Source organism: Mytilus californianus, unplaced genomic scaffold (genome assembly GCF_021869535.1).
Source record: "Mytilus californianus isolate M0D057914Y unplaced genomic scaffold, xbMytCali1.0.p SCAF_5, whole genome shotgun sequence".
Classification (NCBI taxonomy): domain Eukaryota; kingdom Metazoa; phylum Mollusca; class Bivalvia; order Mytilida; family Mytilidae; genus Mytilus; species Mytilus californianus.
Genome location: NW_026262701.1, coordinates 56,875,981 through 56,898,108, shown reverse-complemented (window position 1 = coordinate 56,898,108; position 22,128 = coordinate 56,875,981). Strand labels below are relative to the sequence as shown.

The window sequence follows — 22,128 nt, the reverse complement described above, 5'->3', positions numbered from 1 at the left end:
ACATAATAATTACTATCTGAATGTAAAAATAAACTCCACTCATGATCTCAGAAAGCTATGCAGAAAAGAGCTAGCACTTGAAGAATTAAGGAGCGCCACAAATTACACATACCAATCACCTGATTGTATAATGGAAGGGTGGACAAAGCATTTTGGTGATCTTGCCAAAAAATCAAATTATCTAAAATTTTAATTAAAAATACTTAGATTCCGTTGAAGATGAAACGAAACTAATACTGCAGATCTGTCAGGAAAATTATACACATGAGAAATTTCCATCCAAGAATTAAAACAGGTCATCAATAAATTAAAGACGAATAAAGCTATGGTTTATATGACACCACACTGTTAGAATTTCATTCATGCTAGCGAACCACTCTTAGAATATCTTTACTCATTAATACAAGCTTCGAGCAATGCTACATACCTAACATTCTGAAAATTGGAGCTCTTTTTTCTGTATTCAAAAACAAAGGTAACATAAAGAATGTTAAACATTATAGAGGAATCACAGTAACACCCACCTACTAGAAGATAATAGAGATAATGATTAAAGAAAGGGAAATAATAAGATCTTTTACAGCAATGAATTACCTACATATGTAGCATTATTGGATGGCAAATCTGCTTTTGACGTTGTAGTTCATACAATCTCAATTAGGCGTCTTTTTCAAATTTGATTCTCAAAACAGTATTTATTATCAACAATTTAAGTGAAAATGCAACATCGTGTATAGAATGGGGCAATAATATCTTAATTCATTTATTTAACATAGAACAAGGACTACGCCAAGGTGGAGCTTTTAGCGCTGATCACTACAAAATTAATATGAACCCTTTTTTACAAATTCTCAGTGATTCAGGCCTTGGAGGCAGAGTTAAAAATATATATTGCTGCGCTCGAACATGTGCTGATGATGTTGCTTTAATATCTAAGGATTCATTTGAACTTCAGAATATGACTAATGTAGCGGTTGATTTCAGCCAAAGACAGGGTTATCTACTACAACCACAAAAAACTGTTGTTCTGCCAATTAATAATAATGTAATAAAATGTTACACATTGAACTAGGTTTTTGAAAACTTCAAAATACTGATATGCCCATTGTTCAAGAAGCCTCACACTTTGGAATAAAAAAAATCTCTGAAAGACTCAAATCAAACAACCTTCATAGAAAATATCAAAAAAGATATATGTACAGTCTTATGGGGGCATGATTACACGATGAAAATGGTTTAGATCATGAAACATCAATCTCTTTATTTAGAACATAAATATTACCAGTGTTAGTTTATGGTTAAAAATACCGGAATTTTGGATACACCAAACCAGGCATTCATATCTGAGAAACAGGCTATATATGCCCTCAATTTTAAAATTCATTCATACATTTTTGTATTATTCAAAATTATCAGTAAATTGTGTGCTCTACAAAGAACACCAGTCCTTCACCTTTCATCTGATATCTTAATTACTAAAATATATGCTACATAGTTTAAGATTTACACCTGTGCGTAGGAACTATTTTGTTTTAAATATGTACTATTTTCCAGTATGTTCTTTTTCGAACGGGCCTGATTGGGTGGTGTTACATCTTACAAAGTCTATCCAAATGATTTTCGCAAAGAATTCCGTTTAAGCCGTTGCTAGGGGACGTCTTAAACTTGCAGTGAGGTGAGAGTTTTTTTGCTCCGTGTTGAGGACTCACTGTGACTTTGAGATGAAGAACAGCAATAAAAGCACTGTTCCTTTGCTTTTTGTATGTTTTTTTGTTGTTCATTTACTGATTTTGTGTCATGGATGGATACCCATATCCTTTGTTTTTCTATTAGAAGTCCTGGTACCTTCAGGTAAACAATTAAACTTTATTCAACAACAACATTAAAGGAGGATAAAACAGTTTCTATCTATCGACTTAAATGTAGCTGACCCTGCAGTATATATATATATATATATATATTATCAGGCCTACTCCCACTTGAAGCTGAGATCCATATCAAAATCATTACCTTATTGGGAAACATGACCAGATACGAATGATCATCCATTTAAAGGCAATTAGCGGGAAAAAAACTTTAAATTAAAACTTATTTAAGTAATAGTTGAGTTATTGAACTGAAAAAAAGACTGTGCTAAATATGAAATTTTAGATTTATTGCAACATCTTGAAAATCCATTACCAAAAATTAGACTTCGTTTGATTTTAACAAAAATTGAATTCTTGGGATTCTTTGATATGCTGAATCTAACCATGTATTTAGATTTTGGATACTGAACCATAATAGATAAATGTCCAATTACAAATTTTTAAGTTCTAAGACCACATTTATTTTGTGTCAGAAACCTATGCTATGTCAAATATTTAATCACAATCCAAATTCAGAACTGTATCCTGTGTATCAAGCTTGAAATTTTGCCCCAACTGTTCCGTAGGATTCGACCTCTGTGACTGTATCAAGCTGCGCTATTTTATTGTGTTTTTTGTTAGAAGTGCCAATTTGATGAGTCAAGCCTTTTCCATATTTTTTTATTGTTTTCTTATATTGTGCCGTTACATCACTGTCCTAATTTTAAACAATTTAACCCCACCACATTATTTATGCGCTTTTACCAACGGAGGAGCCTATAATGCAGTAGTTGTCGTTGGTTCCTGTCTGTCTTATTTGTTTTTCGGATCGTTTATTGTGTTTAGCATACAAGTCAGACTGTTGGTTTTGTGTTTTAAAATGTTTTATGTTTTGTAATGCCGTGGCCGTTCATAGCTTAATTAACGGTATTTGGTTTGCTCATTGGTCATTGACGGACAGTTGTTTTTATTTGCATTCATACCATGTTTCTTGTGTTTAGCCCACATGACCCAAAGGGTCACTGTGAGCTTTTACTCTCCGTGGCGACCGTCGTCGCCTGTAAAAATTGAAATCAACCTTCTCTGAGACTACAAAGCCAATTTGGACCAAACCTTCCCACAAACTTCCATGAGGTATATTGTTTTAAAAAATGTGTCCGATGATCTATAAATAGCAAAAATGATTTGCAGGACAATATCTATAAAGAAGCCAAAAAGGTTGAAATCGCCAGTGGAATCCTGAAACGAGTTATCCTTGAATGACGATGATTTCTTATCTATTTTTGTGATAGATAGATATTCATAATTATTCTAAATATCAGCACAACAATGTTAAATCTGCAAATTTTGTTCTTCCCCCGCCGGGATTCGAACTCATGCTATTGAGATATCGAGACAACACCGCCTACACTGTGTCCAGCGCTCTAGACCACTCGGCCACCTAGAATGAACTAAACATTCAGTTTTGGGTGGCCTAGTGTTACCTTTACTCGTCAGTAGAATCTACAGTTAGATGAAATAATTATTTCTGTGACTGTCACATGTTTAGACGTACTTCTGTGACTGCATCTTACGATCCTTTACGATAAATAATTTAGCTAATCTGCAATCAATTCCATCTGCATGCCTAATATATCATGTACTGTGTTACAACTCTAGATTCTACTGATGAGGAAAGGTGACACTAGGCCACCGAAAGCTGAATATTTAGTTCAGTCTAGGTGGCCGAGTGGTCTAGAGCGCTGGACACAGTGCAGGTGGTGTTGTCTCGATATCTCAATAGCATGAGTTCTAATCCCGGCGAGGGAAGAACAAAAATTTACTTCCGCGAATTTGCAGATTTAACATTGTTGTGCTGATATTTAGAATAATTATGAATATAATATGTGTTTTCAGCCGTGTATCACTTTTCCTGGTGACCCAATGGGTGGATCTGTCTGAGAGTTGTCACTTAATTGTTTAGACATTTTCGTTATTTGGGGAATTTGGTTTAAATGACATATTTTTTATTATTGAGTTAATTTTTTTCGCTACTTTTTATAGACTCTGGACGATTTAGAGCTTGACATATTAAACATATGTCATTGTTGAATTTTGCATGTTGCCCAATATATTGTATTTTTGTTATTTTGATCGTTCAGCTGATGTATTTGACGGATATCAAACATCTCATCTTGTGCATGCTGTGTATTCTTTTTGTTTTGCCAGGTTGTTTTCGTTTTGTCATTGATTTATGATATACCCCTGTGATAGCTTCTCTTTCTGTCTTAATGGTCTCTTACAAAATGTACAAAACGTACAATACTGCATTTAATGGGTTCATTTGCATGACGGGAATAGTTTTATTGATAAAATGAACGTCGGTTATCAAGTGGCACATAGTGTTTTGTAGTGTTGTAAAATGGTTATATATTAAGACGAGATTTACAGGGTTCATAAGGTGTCAAATGTTGAAAACAATTATACCTTCTGTGTTAAAAGTAAGGATTTGTACATTTTAACATATCTTATTTACATGAAAAATACAAATGGACTGAAAATATATTGCAATCTTGTGACAAATAAGCAAAATCATAACACATGAAACATCGGCGAATGACGTTTTCAAATGATTGCTTATTTAAATTCAAAGATAGTATAAAAAAAACAACAAAAAAACTACCCATATTGAAATTTTTAATATACTTTCAAAAGTGTGAAATAAGTAACATAGATGTTGCTGCAAAGCAATGGGTATTGTCGTCTGATACTTTTCGGTGATTTTCACTTCTTTTTTACGTGACAAAACACTGTTTCCGTAAATTTGTTGCTGCAGAACCCTTTGGGATCAAACATTTTCAAAGCATCTTTGAACTTTTTGGATAGCTAGTTTTCCATATAGCTTTTCCAGTTTACGTTTATCCATGTCTTGTATCATGCCCCAATGAGGACGACCTCCATGTTTATTCATCAGGCTATCGCGGAATGTTTTTAATGTGGCTTCTGCATCTGGGGTACCCTTTAGTATGTTGCTTATTATCATCATACTTGGACGATTATATTGCATTGCCATGAATGCTTTAGATTCTTTTGAGAATCGTACAGCAAATGGTGTTGTTACTAGTTGGTTTGCTTTCTTTTTTCTAATACATTGAAAAATTTCTATTACATCATCAACTTTCCTTATCATATCATCTGCACTTTCAACTTTCATTGCGCATTCACTGACTCTGACCTCCCCTGAAACCGCTAGACCAGACAAAGGATCAAGAGCTTCGCAAGCATCCATCACAACATCTTTGCACTGCGTGGCATTCATCATCAAGCATATCATTAACGGTAGGATCTCTGGATTTTTATCGCACGCGGTGGTAAAGGCTGGACGTATCCACTCTGGTTGAACGAAGTGCAAGTTTGGTCTCGTACCTTTTGGAGGACCTTCACTTTTTTCTAGCTTGCAAATCACTACTTGAATCTTATCATCGAGTTTGATCTCCTTTTTTTCAATTGGTGGGTACGGACAAACAAATAGCTCGAAACTGTGTAGTGAATTACCTTCATCATCAAAGAGGTCCTTCAATTGCCCTTTAGCATCCTTCCACGACATCATTGTACGATTTTCTTTCAAATAAAAAGCGTCTTCAATCTCCAAGATATACGAATAAACAATGCCCATGCTTCCAATATTCACAAGAGCTGCATAGAAATAATTGTCGTCTTGAATCAATTCGACGCCTTTAAAGTTTTTGGAAAAATCTTCTTTATTTGTGATCCCAATGGTGGGCTCCAGTTGATATTGTTTGATACAATCCGATTGAACTGTTATTAGTCTGAAAGACCTTACCATATCGGCTATAATCGGTTTATCCAGACCGTTTCCGTGCGCTGCAGTGGCTATAGTTCCTCCAATGGACAAATCAACACACCCTGTTTGATTCAGTAATACCTTGCCGTTTAGGGATTTACGTTCAGTACATGGCCAAAGATCATTTTGGATTGCGCTAATGGTAGCACCGGCTTCATAACAGCAATAACTTTTTTTGACATCCTCACTATCTTTTAGAGTTGTAGCGTTCTCCATTTCAATCTTTTTTCTGAGATACCTGTAATTTCAGATAAAAGTATAAGATATTATTAAATGCCATTTTATACAGCAATAGAAAGCAATACCTATATATCAAAGGGTCACAAAAATCGTAAAAGTACATGCAATGCCATGACCAATAGAAAAAAGGACCACAGTCCTGAAAACACAGTACAGGATGCAATGGTCAATTTAAAGAAGTTTCTTTTCAACTTGTATCATTCATCGTGTTACTAATGACAAGTTAAAATCCATTGATAAGCCGCATTCGTTGATAAGTCATAAAGACGCGTAAAGTTTTCGATGAGTTCTTTTCAATATTACCTTGGATTCTAAATACAATAGTAGCTTCATTGTAAGCAGTTACCCTTTTCAAGTAACTCTGATTGGAAATAAATGCTATGGGATATTATAAGATGCATGTCAACCTACATATGCTATACCCAGATCCTGATTGAATGTTTCTGCATGAAATTTAAAAGGGGGTTTACATTAGAGAACCTGAGGTAATAATTTCTTTTGTATTAATGTTTAATTTTTAACCGCATATATGTTCCTGTAACAATTATTTTCTTACCATATGTTTTCTGAAGTACAAATTGTTTCATCAAAGAAAGCTATATTCATTTCTATGCTGGGCACCTTTTTGCAAGCAAATGAGGACTTATTCATCAATATGTCTTTACGTTTAGTGTAAGGATGAATCATTTAAAACGATAAAGAATTTAAAATATCTTAATATTAGAATCAACATCTGATTAATGTAATCCCTAAAGTGGGGTGATTGGTTTCACAATTTTCTTTTGTTGATAAGTTAGGCATTAATTTTTTTTTATCTGAACTCAAATCCGTCAACATTACGTCGAGATTCCATCTCATAAGAGGTATCGTTTTAGATCCTTTATAACAAACTAAAAAGAGGAATGTTATAAAGTTCAGTATATTTCGCTTGAACTGATAGACATCGACCGAGATTTTGATGTTGATTGAAAAAGGCTTTGGAGGCATTCGTATTCCAAGTCATGAAAGTCATATTTTGGAAATGGACAAGTTCAACACATGAGGTCAAACATCCTTCTTAACAAATAATTGTATTCACAGTATCTGACCAAACTCCTTGACTTTTGTTCAATAGCAAGTGTCATTTGCATATTAAAGAAGACTGAAAGCACAGAAGGCTGTACAGTAAAACGTCCAAATTCGTCAGAGGACATAAATATATGCATAATGAAAAGGTAGTTAATATCATTCTGTGTTCTGAATATTAAGTATAAACGCACATGTGATTATCGATATTCATATAATTGGGATATTGCAATTACTTTAGTTTTGCATCTTTTATTTTTTGGATACAGGAATGGTGTATTTCTAATTTGTGGAATGCGGATGTAACGCATAGGATGATAGTGATTCGAGTAATCTGCACCATTAAATATAATCCGAGTGGGAAAGAAAATGCATTACGATTTCAGATCACCTAATCAACTGGATAGTTACAAAGTTTCGTTAATCTATAGATACACTTGTTTTTATTGGAAGTATGAGATGAAAAGTATATTCCAATTACAAATATTCCAGAATTTTACAGATTTTTTTATGTTTCGGTTGAAAGTTGAAACATATTTAATACTTCTCCACGAAAACTTTCGTGTGATGTGATTCTTGATTCGGTGCAGATGCAAGAAGTCTTTATCCGGTTTAGTAAAGTTTAATAAGTTTACATTTCATAATATGAATTAAAAGAAGAGGTCTGATATGAGCCATTTCTTTAGTCCTGAAATTGAAAGTAAAAAGGTTAAATTCCTCAATCCTTTTAAATACGGATAAATGAATAGTATTATGTCATTTGGATACTGCATTAAAGAAAGTCAGTTGTAATGTCCTTATGTCGTCATGAACATGTTGAATTTTACGCATTTGAGCTACTTTTTTACACATGGATTATTTTAAAACTAGCTAAGAACCAAGGTTTCACTCAAAAAGATATTCAAACACCATTAATATCTTTGCATAAGACACTGTCACGGATAGACGAGAGCTGACTTAGGAGTTTGTACTTACAGATAATAAATGACTACTACTTTAAACAAAATAACAATTTAATTAGGTACAAATTTACAAATATAAATAGATGAAATCAAATGAAATAATACTGTCAAATGTTTAATGAACTGTTCCTTCTTCTTTATATTAAACTATGAAATCTGGATAAACGATACTACGGAATTTTACGTATTTGGTTTTCGGTAACTACACAAAACTGGCCCAACATAAGCGATGTACACATTACGGCTGCCCTATTGTCTAGACTCGACTCCAAATATTCTATGTTGCCAAACTATTGATGATAAACACGGAACGCCGCACTGTCAACAGGTTTCACCACCATCTGTACTATATCTCCATACTTTACAATACAAAACTACATACACCTAGCCCGCAAACTGGGACCTATTGAAATACATACTGTACGTTAAGATACAATACTATACTTAAGAAATATACATATGTTTATGTATTACACATGTCGCATAAATAATGACAAATACTTAGTACAACTACTTATGTTCAATCTATAGAAGATTATAGCATATTGAATAATGCATTACTTATACACAAATAATTACGGCATATCGTATAATGCCTTACTTTACACAATACAAACTACGGCATATCGTACAATGCCTTACTTTACAAGTCACATAATTGACTTTATTGTATACTATCATTATACAATTACTACACACAATATACAGCTTTTAACGCTGAATATACATTTATGCTTATACGTTGCATATTACTTTACATACTTATGGAGATACATACATCATTGCATTATCGTACGCAAACGTTCCTAAAATACCAAACAATTTCGATACTCGAATATTTACTACAGCCGGAAACATATAACCGTGTTAAACTTTCATTATAATGAACATTAATTAACTTATTACATTTATAAAATAGCAATGTCAAAAATTACAATTACAATTGAAATAATTATTCTATATTTGCGTTGTTGCAGAAAACTGAACACTTTAGAACGAATAATGATTAAATAAATAAGAATAAATTGAATCCTACCTCAGAAATCCAGTGTGTGTGTCCACGCCACATTGTAAACTAACTTTATACAAACATTTCTGACCACACATTGACTCGTTAAGGTGTTACCTGAGAGTGAATAGTCAGCTCATCAAATACAGGTATCACTGTTACTCAACCCGTTCGACAAGTTTACCGGTAAATGCCCAAGTAAATAGTGGACACTACTTAATTAATTAGATGTAAAATGTGGACATGTATTATACACCGAAGTCTGCAGAATATAGCATTTATAAGATACTGACGTTCTGCAAATCGAAATAGAATTAACAACCAAAATAACAACATATATGTGAGTAAACAAATTCACCCTGTGACAGTTACCTTGTAGCAAAATGTCTTATCGGTTAAGTTCATGGCTCATATCTAAATAGTAATGTTAAGATTTCAAAATGGTGCTATTTTGGCAGTTTGTGCACAGACGTATGAAGCCCTATAGCAAACATAAATGTATGTTTTGTCGTTGGGGTGATGTGTCATTGAACCAGATCGTCTTTTATTCATATGCAAGACACCATTCACAAATATAAAAAATGATATCTGACAGAGTAATCAATGTCTAGTGAACATTTAATGGATGCGTCTGTATAGATCGATGACAATACTTTTGGATTTTCGAATTCAATGGTCCAAAATCTTGCTCTCTCTCTCGATCTTAATCTTAAAGTTTAGCGATTTTCCAATCGCCGTGATTGAATATAAAAAAAATAAGACCACTTGTGACCGAACGCCGATGCGCACTCGTTTGAGCCATGCGTCGTTCGGGCACGCGGTGTTTTATTTTTGATATTCTAATACGGCGATGAGTTGTACTATAAATCATTTTGATAAAAGTTGAAACCAAAATGCAAATCGAACGATCGGGTATTGTCTTACGTACTTGAAATCAATAACATTTACGTCAACTTCATTTTCTGATTTGATAATATTACACCATTCTCTGCTGTGATTTGTAGAAGTGGCTTTCATACGCTTTTTGTTTTTTCTGAGGTCATCCATTACTTCAATGAGTTCTTCCAAGGTTGTCGGGAAAGGATTGGGCGATTGATCTCCATCAAAATTTTCGGCTGGAAATAATTATGTATAAAATACAAAATAATAATAATAAAAATTCTATATTTTTTTCATTGGATAAACACCTTTTAAAAAGGTTAGCAGTATTAATATTGTGCTGTAATGCTTCTATCATCTATTGACTGTGAAGAGTATAGAAAAAAGTTTTTCAAAACCTTTGACTATCAAAAGTTGATTGACATTGGAAATATTCAAAAAGAATGGCAAAATGCTAGAATAACTCAACTTTTAAATTAAATGTAGCAAGTTGGATATTGGAAACTACAGATCAGTCAGTTGGACTTCAATTGTGTGTTAAATTTCAAAATACAGTATCCATTAACAAATAAATAATCCTCTACTTAGAATTCCCCTTTGACTTTCGTTCTGGAATATCCTATATCTTACTGTTAGTCGACATCAATGTGGATTTGTCAAATTTTTATGGATAATGACGTACCTGATATCTTACACAATGACCGTGATTTACTTTACAACTGACACAAATCATGTGGTATGAAAAAGTAAAATCCCAAAAATACTGCTCCAAGGAAAACCCAAAACAGCAAGTCCCTAATCAAATGGCAAAATCAAAAGCTCAAACACATCAAACGAATGGATAACAACTGTCATATTCCTGACTTGGTACAGGTATTTTCTTATGTAGAAAATGGTGGATTGAATCTGGTTTTATAGCTAGCTTTAATGTTTAATGTTAATAAGTGTAAGCGCATCCACTTTGGTAGACATCTTTTTATTCTTCAATATTGTATATTGCGCTCTAGATGTCTTATGTTGAGTTGCTGTCTCATGTACGTATACGCACATCGCCTTTTATTCATCAAAAATACAATGATGGAAAGAACATTCCCATAAGAATCAAATTATTCAAATTGTGAAGGAATCATGTTGAAAAAAAGAAATGGAATGCTTTATCACCTACCTTTATACGACGCAACATCTTGGACTATCGCTTTGATATTTTTTGTATCATCCACTGGCATTGTGCATCCATAAAGTTCCCCGAAATATTTTAAAGAGTCCATGGTAATTGATTTCAATGAAATCACTTTGTCTGAAAGAAAAATCCCATAAAACAATAAAATGCAGAGAGAAGATTCCAAATAATAGCCCTAAAATAAACCATTTATCATGATAAAATGTCACGCGGGCAAACTTCTTGGGAAATTTGATTGTACAGATTAATTCTAAAAGTTAAATATTTTATCGAATTGCCTTTAACAAGTTTAAATGTATACCTCATAAATATTTGTATAATTATAGGAAGTCACTTAAATCTATTTACGATATTTGATCAAGAACTTTTAGAATATATGAAAGATTAAACATGAGAAGTGAAACATGAAGTTATTCCAAAAAATTATATTAAATTCTTTGTACAGTCTTTTTCTATCTTAGAATATACAAAGAAAAAAACTATAATATAAAAATATAAGAAATTGAAATTAAAATGCTCTTCTAATGAATGACAAATCTTTCAAAAACGATATGTTTGATGCGTTTTGGTAAATAGTCTAATTCAGATTAACTTGCAGTGAGGTGAGAGTTATTTTGCTCCGTGTTGAAGGCCTCACTGTGACTTTGAGATGATGAACAGAATAAAAGCGCTGTTCCTTTGCTTTCTGTGTGTGTGTGTGTTTTTTTTTTTTGTTGTTGCTGTGCATGAACTGATTTTGTGTCATGGATGGAATTCCCATATCCTTTGTTTTTCTATTAGAATTTAATGAAAATATAACAAACAGAAATCCAACATCTAAGTACGACTGAATGACAAATCTTTTAAAAACGATATGTTTTCCTCTTATAGTTGATGTGTTTTTCCTCGGTTTTAGTTTGTAACAATGCTCTTCTACTGGAAAACAAATCTTTCAAAACGACAATTTTTGCGTCTTGTTAAAGGTCTAATTCAGATGCGGTTAGAACATGACGAAAATATAACACACAAAAATCCAGCATATTCGTAAACGCGATTAGACAACAAGAAAAGTGCAAAAAAAAAAGAAAATAAAATGCAAATAACAGTTTACAAATTTGTCTGGATTTACGTTCACCAGGAACGCTAAAAACCGAATATTTGAAAGCCAAGGATGTATAAGAAACAAATAGGCGTGAAGCTATGTGACCAAAAAAAATAATAGCCAAATTCATCTAAGATCAACCGTGCCTGATGGAGTAGGAACCTTAGTTTTAATTTACAAACGAACAATTTAAAACGATATGCTATAAATCACTTAAATACCCAATTAGTGAATTGATAATCATTTCTATCATGCAGTTTTACACTCTAACGTAAATTTGGTCATCTAAATACCTGCAAAAGATTAATTTCTGTCATTAGTAAATGTGTCTAATGTGAAATTCAACTACAACTGTGTTGATACTTTAGCAGTTTGTCTACTGTGATGCATATTGTCATAATAACATTTACAGAGAAAACAAGAATATCTTTAGAGTCTTTCATATTTGTGACTTTTTACGAAAGATATGAAACAACAAAAAACTCTAAAACTCTTACTAATGATGGCATATTTTGGTATTAATATTGATTCACTCATAGGCTCTTTTCATCGGAAATAAATACATTTGTTCTAAAACCAGTTTTTGGCATGATACAAGTTATGTTCTTCTCATATATTTTATGATACTAAACCCCTAACGGGAGGGATTGTGCTTGATTTTCATATGATGAAGACATAATCTTTCAATCAGTTTAATTGAAGTCTGGAGCTGGCATGTCAGTAACTGCTAGTAGTCCTTTGTTAATTTATGTATCATTGTCATTTTGCTTAGTTTCTTTTGTTACCTATTCTGACATCGAACTCGGACTTCTTTTAAACTGAGTTTTACTGTGAGTATTGCTGTGTGTTTGTTTATTCTAAATTGGCTAGAGGTAAAGAGTGAGGGTTGAGATCTCACAAAACATGTTTAACCCCGCCGCATGTTTGCGCCTGTCCCAAGTCAGGAGCCTCTGGCCTTTGTTAGTCTTGTATGTTTTTTAATTTGAGTTCATTTATATGTTTTGGGGTTAAGTATGACGTCCATTTTCACTGAATTAGTATACATTTTTATTAAGGGGCCAGCTGAAGCCCGCCTCCGGGTGCGGGATTTTCTCGCTGTGTTGACGACCCACTGTTGGGCTTCGGCTATTTTCTGCTGTTTGGTCGGGTTGTTGTCTCTTTGACATATTCCCCATTTCCATTTTCAATTTTAAGACTTTAGATCATGAAAGGAGATATAATCAGCTTCTTAAAGAAATGTAATGCATACGAATTTTCCTGAAAATTTACATATTTGTTTTGTTTCTTTCTGACAAATTTGGATTGAACTTTTACCTCACCATTAAAATATACAACAGTCAATGGTGTGATTAGGGCGATATTGTGAACTACTCTGCTTAGAAATAGGTTTTTTGTGCTATTTTCGCAAATTGCTGTAATCAAATTAAAGCGTTTGCCGTAGATTGTTAGACGATAACAAACCGTCGGGGCTTCAGAATTATTGCTTTATAAAAAAAAAGTGCAAAGTTCTTAGAAAGTTTGATCATGTTGATTCTACAGATTAATTTTAAAAGCTAAATATTTCTTCGAATTGATTTTAACATTCTTAAACCCATACCTTATAAATATTTGTATAATTATAGGTAGTCATTTAAGTTTATTTACCATATTTGACAAGGAACATTTAAAAGATATATTTACAATACATGAAAGATTAAACAATACAAGTGAAACATGAAGTAATTTCAAAAATTAATATTAAATTCTAGGTACAATCTTTTCCTTTCTTAGAACATACAAAGCAACATGACTATAATATATAAATATAAGAAATATTAAGTACAATTCTCTTCTAATGAATGACAAATCTTTCAAAACGACAATTTTTGCGTCTTGGTAAAGGTCTTATTCAGATGCGGTTAGAATATGACGAAAATATAACACACAAAAATCCAGCATATTCGTAAACGCGGTTAGTCAACAAGAAGTGCCAAAAAAAATTAATAAAATGAAAATAACACTTTACCAATTTGTCTGGAATTACGTTAAAAAATCTTTCAAAAACGATATGTTTGATGCGTATTGGGAAATAGTCTAATTCAGATGAGGTTAGAATATAACGAAAATATAAAAAACAAAAATGAGACATTTTCGTTAGATAGGTTTAGACAACAAGCCAAGTGTCAAAATAATAAATAAAACTAACACTTCATTTTTCTTGATTTACTTTCACCAGAAAGGCTTAAAACCGAATATTTGAAAGCCAATGATGTATAGGAAACGAAATAGGTGAAGATCTATTTGACAGAAAAAGTAAAATCACAAAAATACTGAACTCCGAGGAAAATTAAAAAAGGATAGTCCCTAATCAAATGGCAAAATCAAAAGCTCATTCACATCAAACGAATGGATAAAAACTGTCATATTCCTGACTTGGTACAGGCATTTTCTTATGTAGAAAATGGTGGATTGAACCTGGTTTTATAGCTAGCTAAACCTCTCACTTGTATGACAGTCGCATCAAATTCCATTATATTGACAACGATGCGTGAACAAAACAAACAGACACAATAGGTAAAAATGTCAAAAATAGGGGTACAGCAGTCAACATTGTGTTATCATCTTATTCACTATAAAAACAAATAAATGTAACAAAGAGGCACAAAAAGGGCATACATCAAATTTAACATCTCATTATGCTTTTTTATTATACGATTTTATTTATCTATGTAAAATCCACCCAATGGACTTAAAATTGATAGCCAAAATCCATCTAAGGCCAACTTTGCCTGAGGGAGTAGGAACCTTAGTTTTAACTCATAAATGAACAATTTAAAACGTTATGTTATAAACCACTCTAGTAGCAAATATGGTAAATTGATTTCATTTCTATCAGTTTTACACTTACAGAGATCTAATGCATACGAACGTTCTTGAAAATTAACATGTTTGTTTTGAACTTCAATAAAATGAATGTGCATGAGGTGATGAAACTCAGAAACAAACTATATGCTGATAATTTTACTTTCATTAAAACTGACACACTGCTTGGAAATAGGTGGTTTCATTCTATTTTGACATGATTAATCAGACTAATGCCTTTGCCTCAGACTGTTAGGCAATGATAAACTATCAGAAGTTCAGAATCATTGCTTTAAAAAACGTGCAAAGTCCGCAGAAAATTTGATTGTACAGATTAATTATAAAAGTTAAATATTTCCTCGAATTGTCTTTAATAAGTTTAACGCATACCTCATTGATATTTGTATAGTTATAGGTAGTCATTTAAATTTATTTACGATATTTGACAAAGAACATTTAGAAGATATATTTAGAATACATGAAAGATTAAACACGAGAAGTGAAACAATAAGTTATTCCAAAATATTATGTTAAATTCTTCGTACAATCTTTTCCTATCATAGAATATACAAAGCAAAATGACTATAATATAAAAATATATAAAGCTCTAGATGATGAAAGTAGATATAATCTGCTTCCAACAGAGATATTATACATACGAACTTTTTTGAAAATTTATATATTTGTTTTGTTTCGTGCTGACACTTTTAGATTTAGATTCAACGTTTACCTCTCCATTGAAATACACCAACGGTTAATTATATGATCATGGTGATTATGTGAACTTCAATAAAACGAATGTTCATAAGGTGATGTATTTAAAAAAACTCAGAACAAACTGAAGTAATTATCATGATAATGTTTTGCATTCTGACTAAACAAAGTCAAATAATCCATTGTGTTCTTATTTTGTCGAAGACCAACACTGTTTTATGTTACATGATGTTTTCCAGAGGTCACTAACGCATTCCCTTGACGCACAATACTCTTCCAGTACCACTTTAGCAAATTCGTTCTGATTTTTGAAAATATAGATTGTTTTATAAATTTCCATATTATTTACGGAAAGTTTGATTGAATACATTAACAAATTCACACTTTTTAAGTGTGAAGAATATGAAATAATAATAATTATTCAATATGCATGTGTACAAATACTTGAATATGATTGGTACGTTCGAATTTTTGTCCTTGTCTGACTTTTCGGTAGACTATGTTGCTGTAACCTATGTACAGACTATGTCAATGTTACTGTAGTATATTTATATAGAAAAGAAGCTGTGGTATGAGTGCCAATGAGACAACTCTCCATCCAAGACACAATGTGCAAAAAGTGAACAATGATAGGTCAAACTACGGCCTTCAACACGGAGCCTTGGCTCACACCGAACAGCAAGCTATAAAGGGCCACAAAATGACTAGTGTAAAACAATTCAAACAGGAAAACCAACTGTCTTATCTATATAAAAAAAACGAGAAACGAGAAACACTTATGAACCACACCAACAAACGAAAACCACTGAACAACAGGCTTCTGACTTAGGACATGTGCATACAAATGCACCGGATTTAAACGTTTTAACAGGCGTCAACCTTCACCCTAACCTGAAACAGTAGTGTAACATTACAAAATTAAAAGACAGACTATAAAATATCAATTGAAATGGCTTAACTCGATCAGGGGTTTATGCATGTTATACACATGATGGAATGCTGGGTTTCAAAGAAAGTTGAAACTGATTGAAAATAAAACAAATGTAGGATTGAGAATTGTAAGAATTAATCACATTTTTCTAGATGTAATACTGATGTGCAAACAAACAACTTGAATGAAATTTCTGACTCACAAACTTCATATAAAACTTATTGGTACTTTTATGCAGCTTTCCGTGAGTTAATCGATCCAGTTAACACATCAATAATCTAAAGAACAATTGTTTTAATCCTATGATAAATCGTGATATTTAAAAGAGGTAAACTAAGCCATCTCCCCCCTAACCCATGATAAAAGTCACTGTTACAGTGTAATCAACAAATGTGTCAATCATATAACATAATAACGACATTTTTCTACCTAATTCTCCATTTTTGATAGTATAAATACGTCTTTTAAATAAGTGAATAAGATTTGTCTCACCTTAAACAGAAGCTGAAACTGAAGTATTCCAGTATAGACCAAATGTGCCTTTGGTCCTTGTGATCGACCTTAAATTGTTGAAAATTCACGGAAAACCAGTACCACGTGACGTAATGACTTATTTATAAAACCAATGAAACAATAAAATAGTTAAAGGGTTATCTTTTTAGTGCAAACTCCTAAATGCATAGGCGTGTCTACATACGAATAAACCTGGTTATTACAACCAACCGAAAGTTAAAAGCTACAATTTTGAAATCGTCAAAGTCTTTGTAACATATAAGGAGAAGGTATGAAAAGGCCACTTTTTGGACCTCTGAATTTGAAAATCAGAATAAATTTTCCAAATAACATCCTTCAGATGTTCATTAGACATTAGACTGTCAATCATCGGTATTTATATTTTTGAACATATTTTGATATATTTGCATTAGGCCTCAGTAACACATCAGAATTTTTACTGCCGTCGTTGATATGACCATTCCGATTAAAGTTTGTCTTGAACGTCGGTATTCAATCACCGCAACAATCAGATATTAGACAGGAAGCATCCCGATTATCCCGTTTTCGATCCGATTTGTTTCTTTCGCATGGTGGAAAAACAGCTGAATCTGTTCCGACAAAGTCACAATGTGACCCGATAGAGATTAAGACAGTGACCAGACAGTGAACCGACGCAGGACATTGTTACAAATTTGATCAGATACATACTTTTTTAGCCGACTATACGGTATGGGTTTTTCTCATTGTTGAAGGCTGTATAGTTGCCTATAGTTGCTTACATCCAATTTATTTGAACTTTGTTGGTTAGTTGTCTCATTGCCGATCATACCACATCTTCTTATTTTTAAAATGTGTGTAAAATATCTTTTTGGGGTAAGGCCTTGACTCATATCTATTTCGACTAAAAGCATGTGTTAATTAACAATTTAAGGTCAGACGTGTCAATTTCGACATGTTTAAGACATCATAGTGAAATTGCAAGTGACCTTTCTGCACTAAAGTGTCCAAATAATATCTCCTTGTTCGTGTATCAATAACATGAACATAAATTTGGAAAAGTTTGACTAATTCTTACTAATTTTGATATTTCAGTGGCCAAAGAATACCTCCTTTCATATTAAATTACTTTAAATTTGTTAAAGGCATATTGATACGGTAAAAAGAAGTGCAGAACTTATGTGTATTTAACCAAAAAAACCAAAAAAAAACCAAGTATACCTTTTTTGTAAATTATAAAGAAATGTATCTTCAAACTGAGACAAATAATTAAACAATCGCCTATCTGCTTATTCAATCTGATGAAGAAGAAACATATTTTTCTTATTCAGTGGGATAGCCGTTGTCCTTATACGGTATTTATTCTTGTTATTTTTACAGATTTTTAATAAAAAGTTATTTTCATATACATGTATATATTCATTTGTATTCTTTTCAAACGGGATGTATAAAAACACACCTACGTTCATTTTTATCTATTAAGAGGTTAACTCCCAACTATCCTACTGCCTGTCGATACTTTTATTTTTGGCATTGCACAAGTCATGTCTTCTTTGACTGTCCATGTCGTTAAAATACTAAATCCCTGTGATGTGTTTTGGTTGATTTTAGTCTCTGATGCATGATTTTTTTATTATTAATTGTTTTTGGCTTTTAACTAGCTGTCAGTAACTGTGAGTACTCTCAAATCGTACTTTCTTGTTAATTTAACCTGTTGATACTATTTGTAATGCTTTTTTGTTATTTAATGTTTACTTATTCTGGTTATATCTGGTCTATATACCAGCTTTGATAAGTGTTTGGTATTACTATAAATTTTCACTTCTTCGAACTATGAGCATCAACATTATTTATTTGTAAAAATATTTCCTTTCTCTCATTAAACTGTATACCTAACAACAAAATTATTTTCATTTACCTGTGTATAATATTATTGTAAATGGCGGATTTTTGTTTAAGGTTATTGTTGTTTTTCTGAAATTGTTTAACATTTCACAGCAGTATAATACTGTTACTTTAATTATTCATCCCTTATTTTATTGATTTCGTATTTACATTGTATCATAGATCAAATTTATTCGTTCAGTGAATGTTCACTTGTGTTAATATGTCTTTTGATTGAGTTAAGCCATTTCAATTAATATTTTATAGTGTGTATTTCTATGTTGTGATGTTACACTATTGTTTCAGATAAGGGTGAAGGTTTGGTACCATCAAAACGTTTAAACCCGCTGCAATTGTTTGCACCTGTCGTAAGTCAGGAATCTGATGTTCAGTAGTTGTCGTTTGTTGATGTGGTTCATAAGTGTTTCTCGTTTCTCGTTTTTTATATAGATTAGACCGTTGGTTTTCCCGTTTGAATGGTTTTACACTAGTAATTTTTATGGCCCTTTATAGCTTGCTGTGCGGTGTGAGCCAAGGCTCCGTGTTGAAGACCGTACTTTGACCTATAATGGTTTACTTTTATAAATTGTTACTTGGATGGAGAGTTGTCTCATTGGCACTCATACATGTACCACATCTTCCTATATCTATATAAGCATCGCAAGTTTTTCCGGACATCATATGTATATATTTATCCTACCTCATATACACTTCTAGGAATATCATTGGTTTAAGGCGAACACGTGCAGACCCTGTATATTTAATATAGGGTTAGTTGGCGTGTTTTATTTTAGTATACGATTAGTAGTGGTACGTCCCTTTATAAATACAACACGGCGTTGATGAAAAATCTGAAACGTTTCGCCCGGACAACAGATGAAGAAATTTATGATGAACGATTGAAAAAAGATGCAGAAAACACATTAAAAGCTAACAAGTTGATATTGTTGGCACTTGTTTTTGAATAGATCAATGGAAGTAGGTTCTTAATATTGAAGATTTGATCACACTGCGTATCTAATAACATCGTGATTTGGTGTCACATAATACAATGGATAATTGTATTCGTAGTAACCACAATCCCGTCTCATTTTTTTGTCGTTGATAGCTAATTACAAAATGCGACTTATAATAGGATTTTTACTTTTCACGAGCAACACAATGGATGCCACTAGTGGAGCAAGAACTACAAATCGTTTATACCTTATTTCACTGACAGATGTTGCTTGTTTATGTGTTGTTCATCCTTAATTTTCTTATTTTAACTTGTATAGACTGTTGTTTGTCTTTTTTCTTTTGGTCATAGCGTTTCTGTCTTGCTTGGACATGTGATTTTTGATTATCCACCTGCATGCAATCTTTTAACTTTTTATATAATTCTTTCAAAACCGGCTATATTTTAGCAATTTTAATAATTTTTGTTTACATCGCTGTTATAATTTTGTCCCTTTATTAATGACTGGATGACCTTCGAACGAACGAGCAAACGAGATAACCGTAACATCCCCGTTGATAAATTATGAAAATATTAAGAAACTAAAGTTCCAACTCCCTTAGGCAAAGCTGATCTTAAATATTGCCTTTTCTTTTTAAGTTCCTTTTGTTCATATAGCTTCTAATATTTCTACGTATCTATACATCCCTGGCTTCCAAATGTTTATGTTTGAACGTTCCATGTGCAGGTAAATCCAGAAAATTTAGACCCTTTTTTGGCTAAAAAACATAAAATAAGTGTAAAATGCATTTTATAGTTAAAGTGTAGGGTTTGGACATTTTTGGTGCCGTATTCTCTCCATTAATTGTCTATTATGAAATGATTGGATGGATCCAAAGCTATGTACTAATTAATATATTTGATGTGGGATTTGTCAGTAAAAAATGGACATGGAAAATTCTCGTTTGTTGTATGGTTAGTTAGCATATCCTCACAGATTTCTTGTTGTAAACAAGATATACGGCTATTCAATGAAATTTACAATACGACCGACACGAAGAAAGACAAACAAGCAGTTTTTATCCAAATGTTTGGTTGAAATGTTTCAACCAACAAGGGAAGTGAGGGGTTCCAAATCAACCAAAGGCTACGAATGAGTCGGAAATGACAATGAAGTTGTGAATGACGGTCGACACATGGAGACAAAGGCCACACCCAGCAGGCAGGTTGCAGTCGGGCCTTGAAAAAAGTATTCAGTATATCAGTTCGGCGAAACAGACATTCCGGTCAGATATGGGATTCACATGAAACCCCCACCCCCCAAAAAAAAATTACGCCCGTTTTTTATTCATCATGTTCATTTAATGCTAAATAATTTTGTTGAAAATATTTTTTTCTAATAGCAAAAAAGTGGACAAGATTATTGTTTTCAATCCAGATACGGCCAGAATTTTTGTTTAAGGCAAAAATCAGGGTCAGAATTTTTTCTCTAAAATATCTCAGACTGCCCCCTCAAATCAAATGGTCCGTACCTTAGATTTATATCTATATCTGGAGCTTCACTATTCCCCAATATAATAATATTGCTGTGGAACTTTTTTTTTCCTGAGAGTGTAATAGAGTATTACTTTCTGTTGGGTGGAATTGTGAAAGAGAAGTCAATACGTTCTTGCTCAATACTTTGTCGCTTTGAAGGCGTCATGCTTGTCATCCTCAGCCTAAGCAATGTGTTACTGTAATTGACTGTAAAATGACTGAGTGACGTTTTTTTCGACGTACTAGTCAACTCCACCGTAGCGAATCACTTGACTTTGACATAATCAATAATATATTACAGTAAATACGTTCAAAAAATATATTTATAAGTAAAGAATTGTCGTATAAAAATTAAATACACGGGAAATGGCAAAGTTCGCGAAGTCTAGTCTGATTAATCATTTTACAAAAAAAAAAAACAGAAAAAAAGTGCAAGCAAAGGGGGGGCGTACGCCCTCTACGCCCCCCTCTGGATCCGCCACTGGTTGTTTTCATTTTATATCATACCGGTATTATAAAGCCATGTACTTTATTCCATTTATCGATAAAAAGGAGATGACTGAACATGCTGAAAAAAAAAACAGATCCAAAAAAGCATATTTGTATGTGTCTGTCTAGAGTTTAGGGCATCCGGTCTTAAACTTTAATCAGTACTCGGTGTTCAAAACTTTTGTTCGAAATATCAAATC

At 32.7% G+C, this 22,128-nt stretch overlaps 1 protein-coding gene and 1 long non-coding RNA gene across 2 annotated transcripts; both read right to left on the bottom strand.

The window, feature by feature from the left end:
* Positions 1–4,510: 4,510 nt before the first annotated feature.
* Positions 4,511–17,175, bottom strand: LOC127702934 (uncharacterized). Its single transcript, XM_052207251.1, has 4 exons — positions 17,086–17,175; positions 11,012–11,143; positions 9,896–10,082; positions 4,511–5,929 (listed from the first exon to the last, which is right to left on the bottom strand). The coding sequence occupies exons 2-4, from the start codon at positions 11,112–11,114 to the stop codon at positions 4,675–4,677; spliced, it is 1,545 nt and encodes a 514-aa protein (XP_052063211.1). The 5' UTR covers positions 11,115–11,143; positions 17,086–17,175; the 3' UTR covers positions 4,511–4,674.
* On the bottom strand, positions 7,992–9,886 carry LOC127702935 (uncharacterized). The gene is made up of 2 exons (XR_007982574.1): positions 8,995–9,886; positions 7,992–8,361 (listed from the first exon to the last, which is right to left on the bottom strand). It is a non-coding gene; the product is annotated as an uncharacterized LOC127702935 (long non-coding RNA).
* Positions 17,176–22,128: the final 4,953 nt, after the last annotated feature.

What these genes read in the sequence shown, in the direction of transcription:
- LOC127702934 (XM_052207251.1), bottom strand. Translation starts at nt 11,114, where the DNA reads ATGGACTCTTTAAAATATTTCGGGGAACTTTATGGATGCACAATGCCA. An exon ending in AGATGTTGCGTCGTATAAAG is followed by an intron (nt 10,083 to 11,011) that starts GTAGGTGATAAA and finishes AATTATTTCCAG; the next exon opens with CCGAAAATTTTGATGGAGAT. An exon ending in GTAAATGTTATTGATTTCAA is followed by an intron (nt 5,930 to 9,895) that starts GTACGTAAGACA and finishes CTGAAATTACAG; the next exon opens with GTATCTCAGAAAAAAGATTG.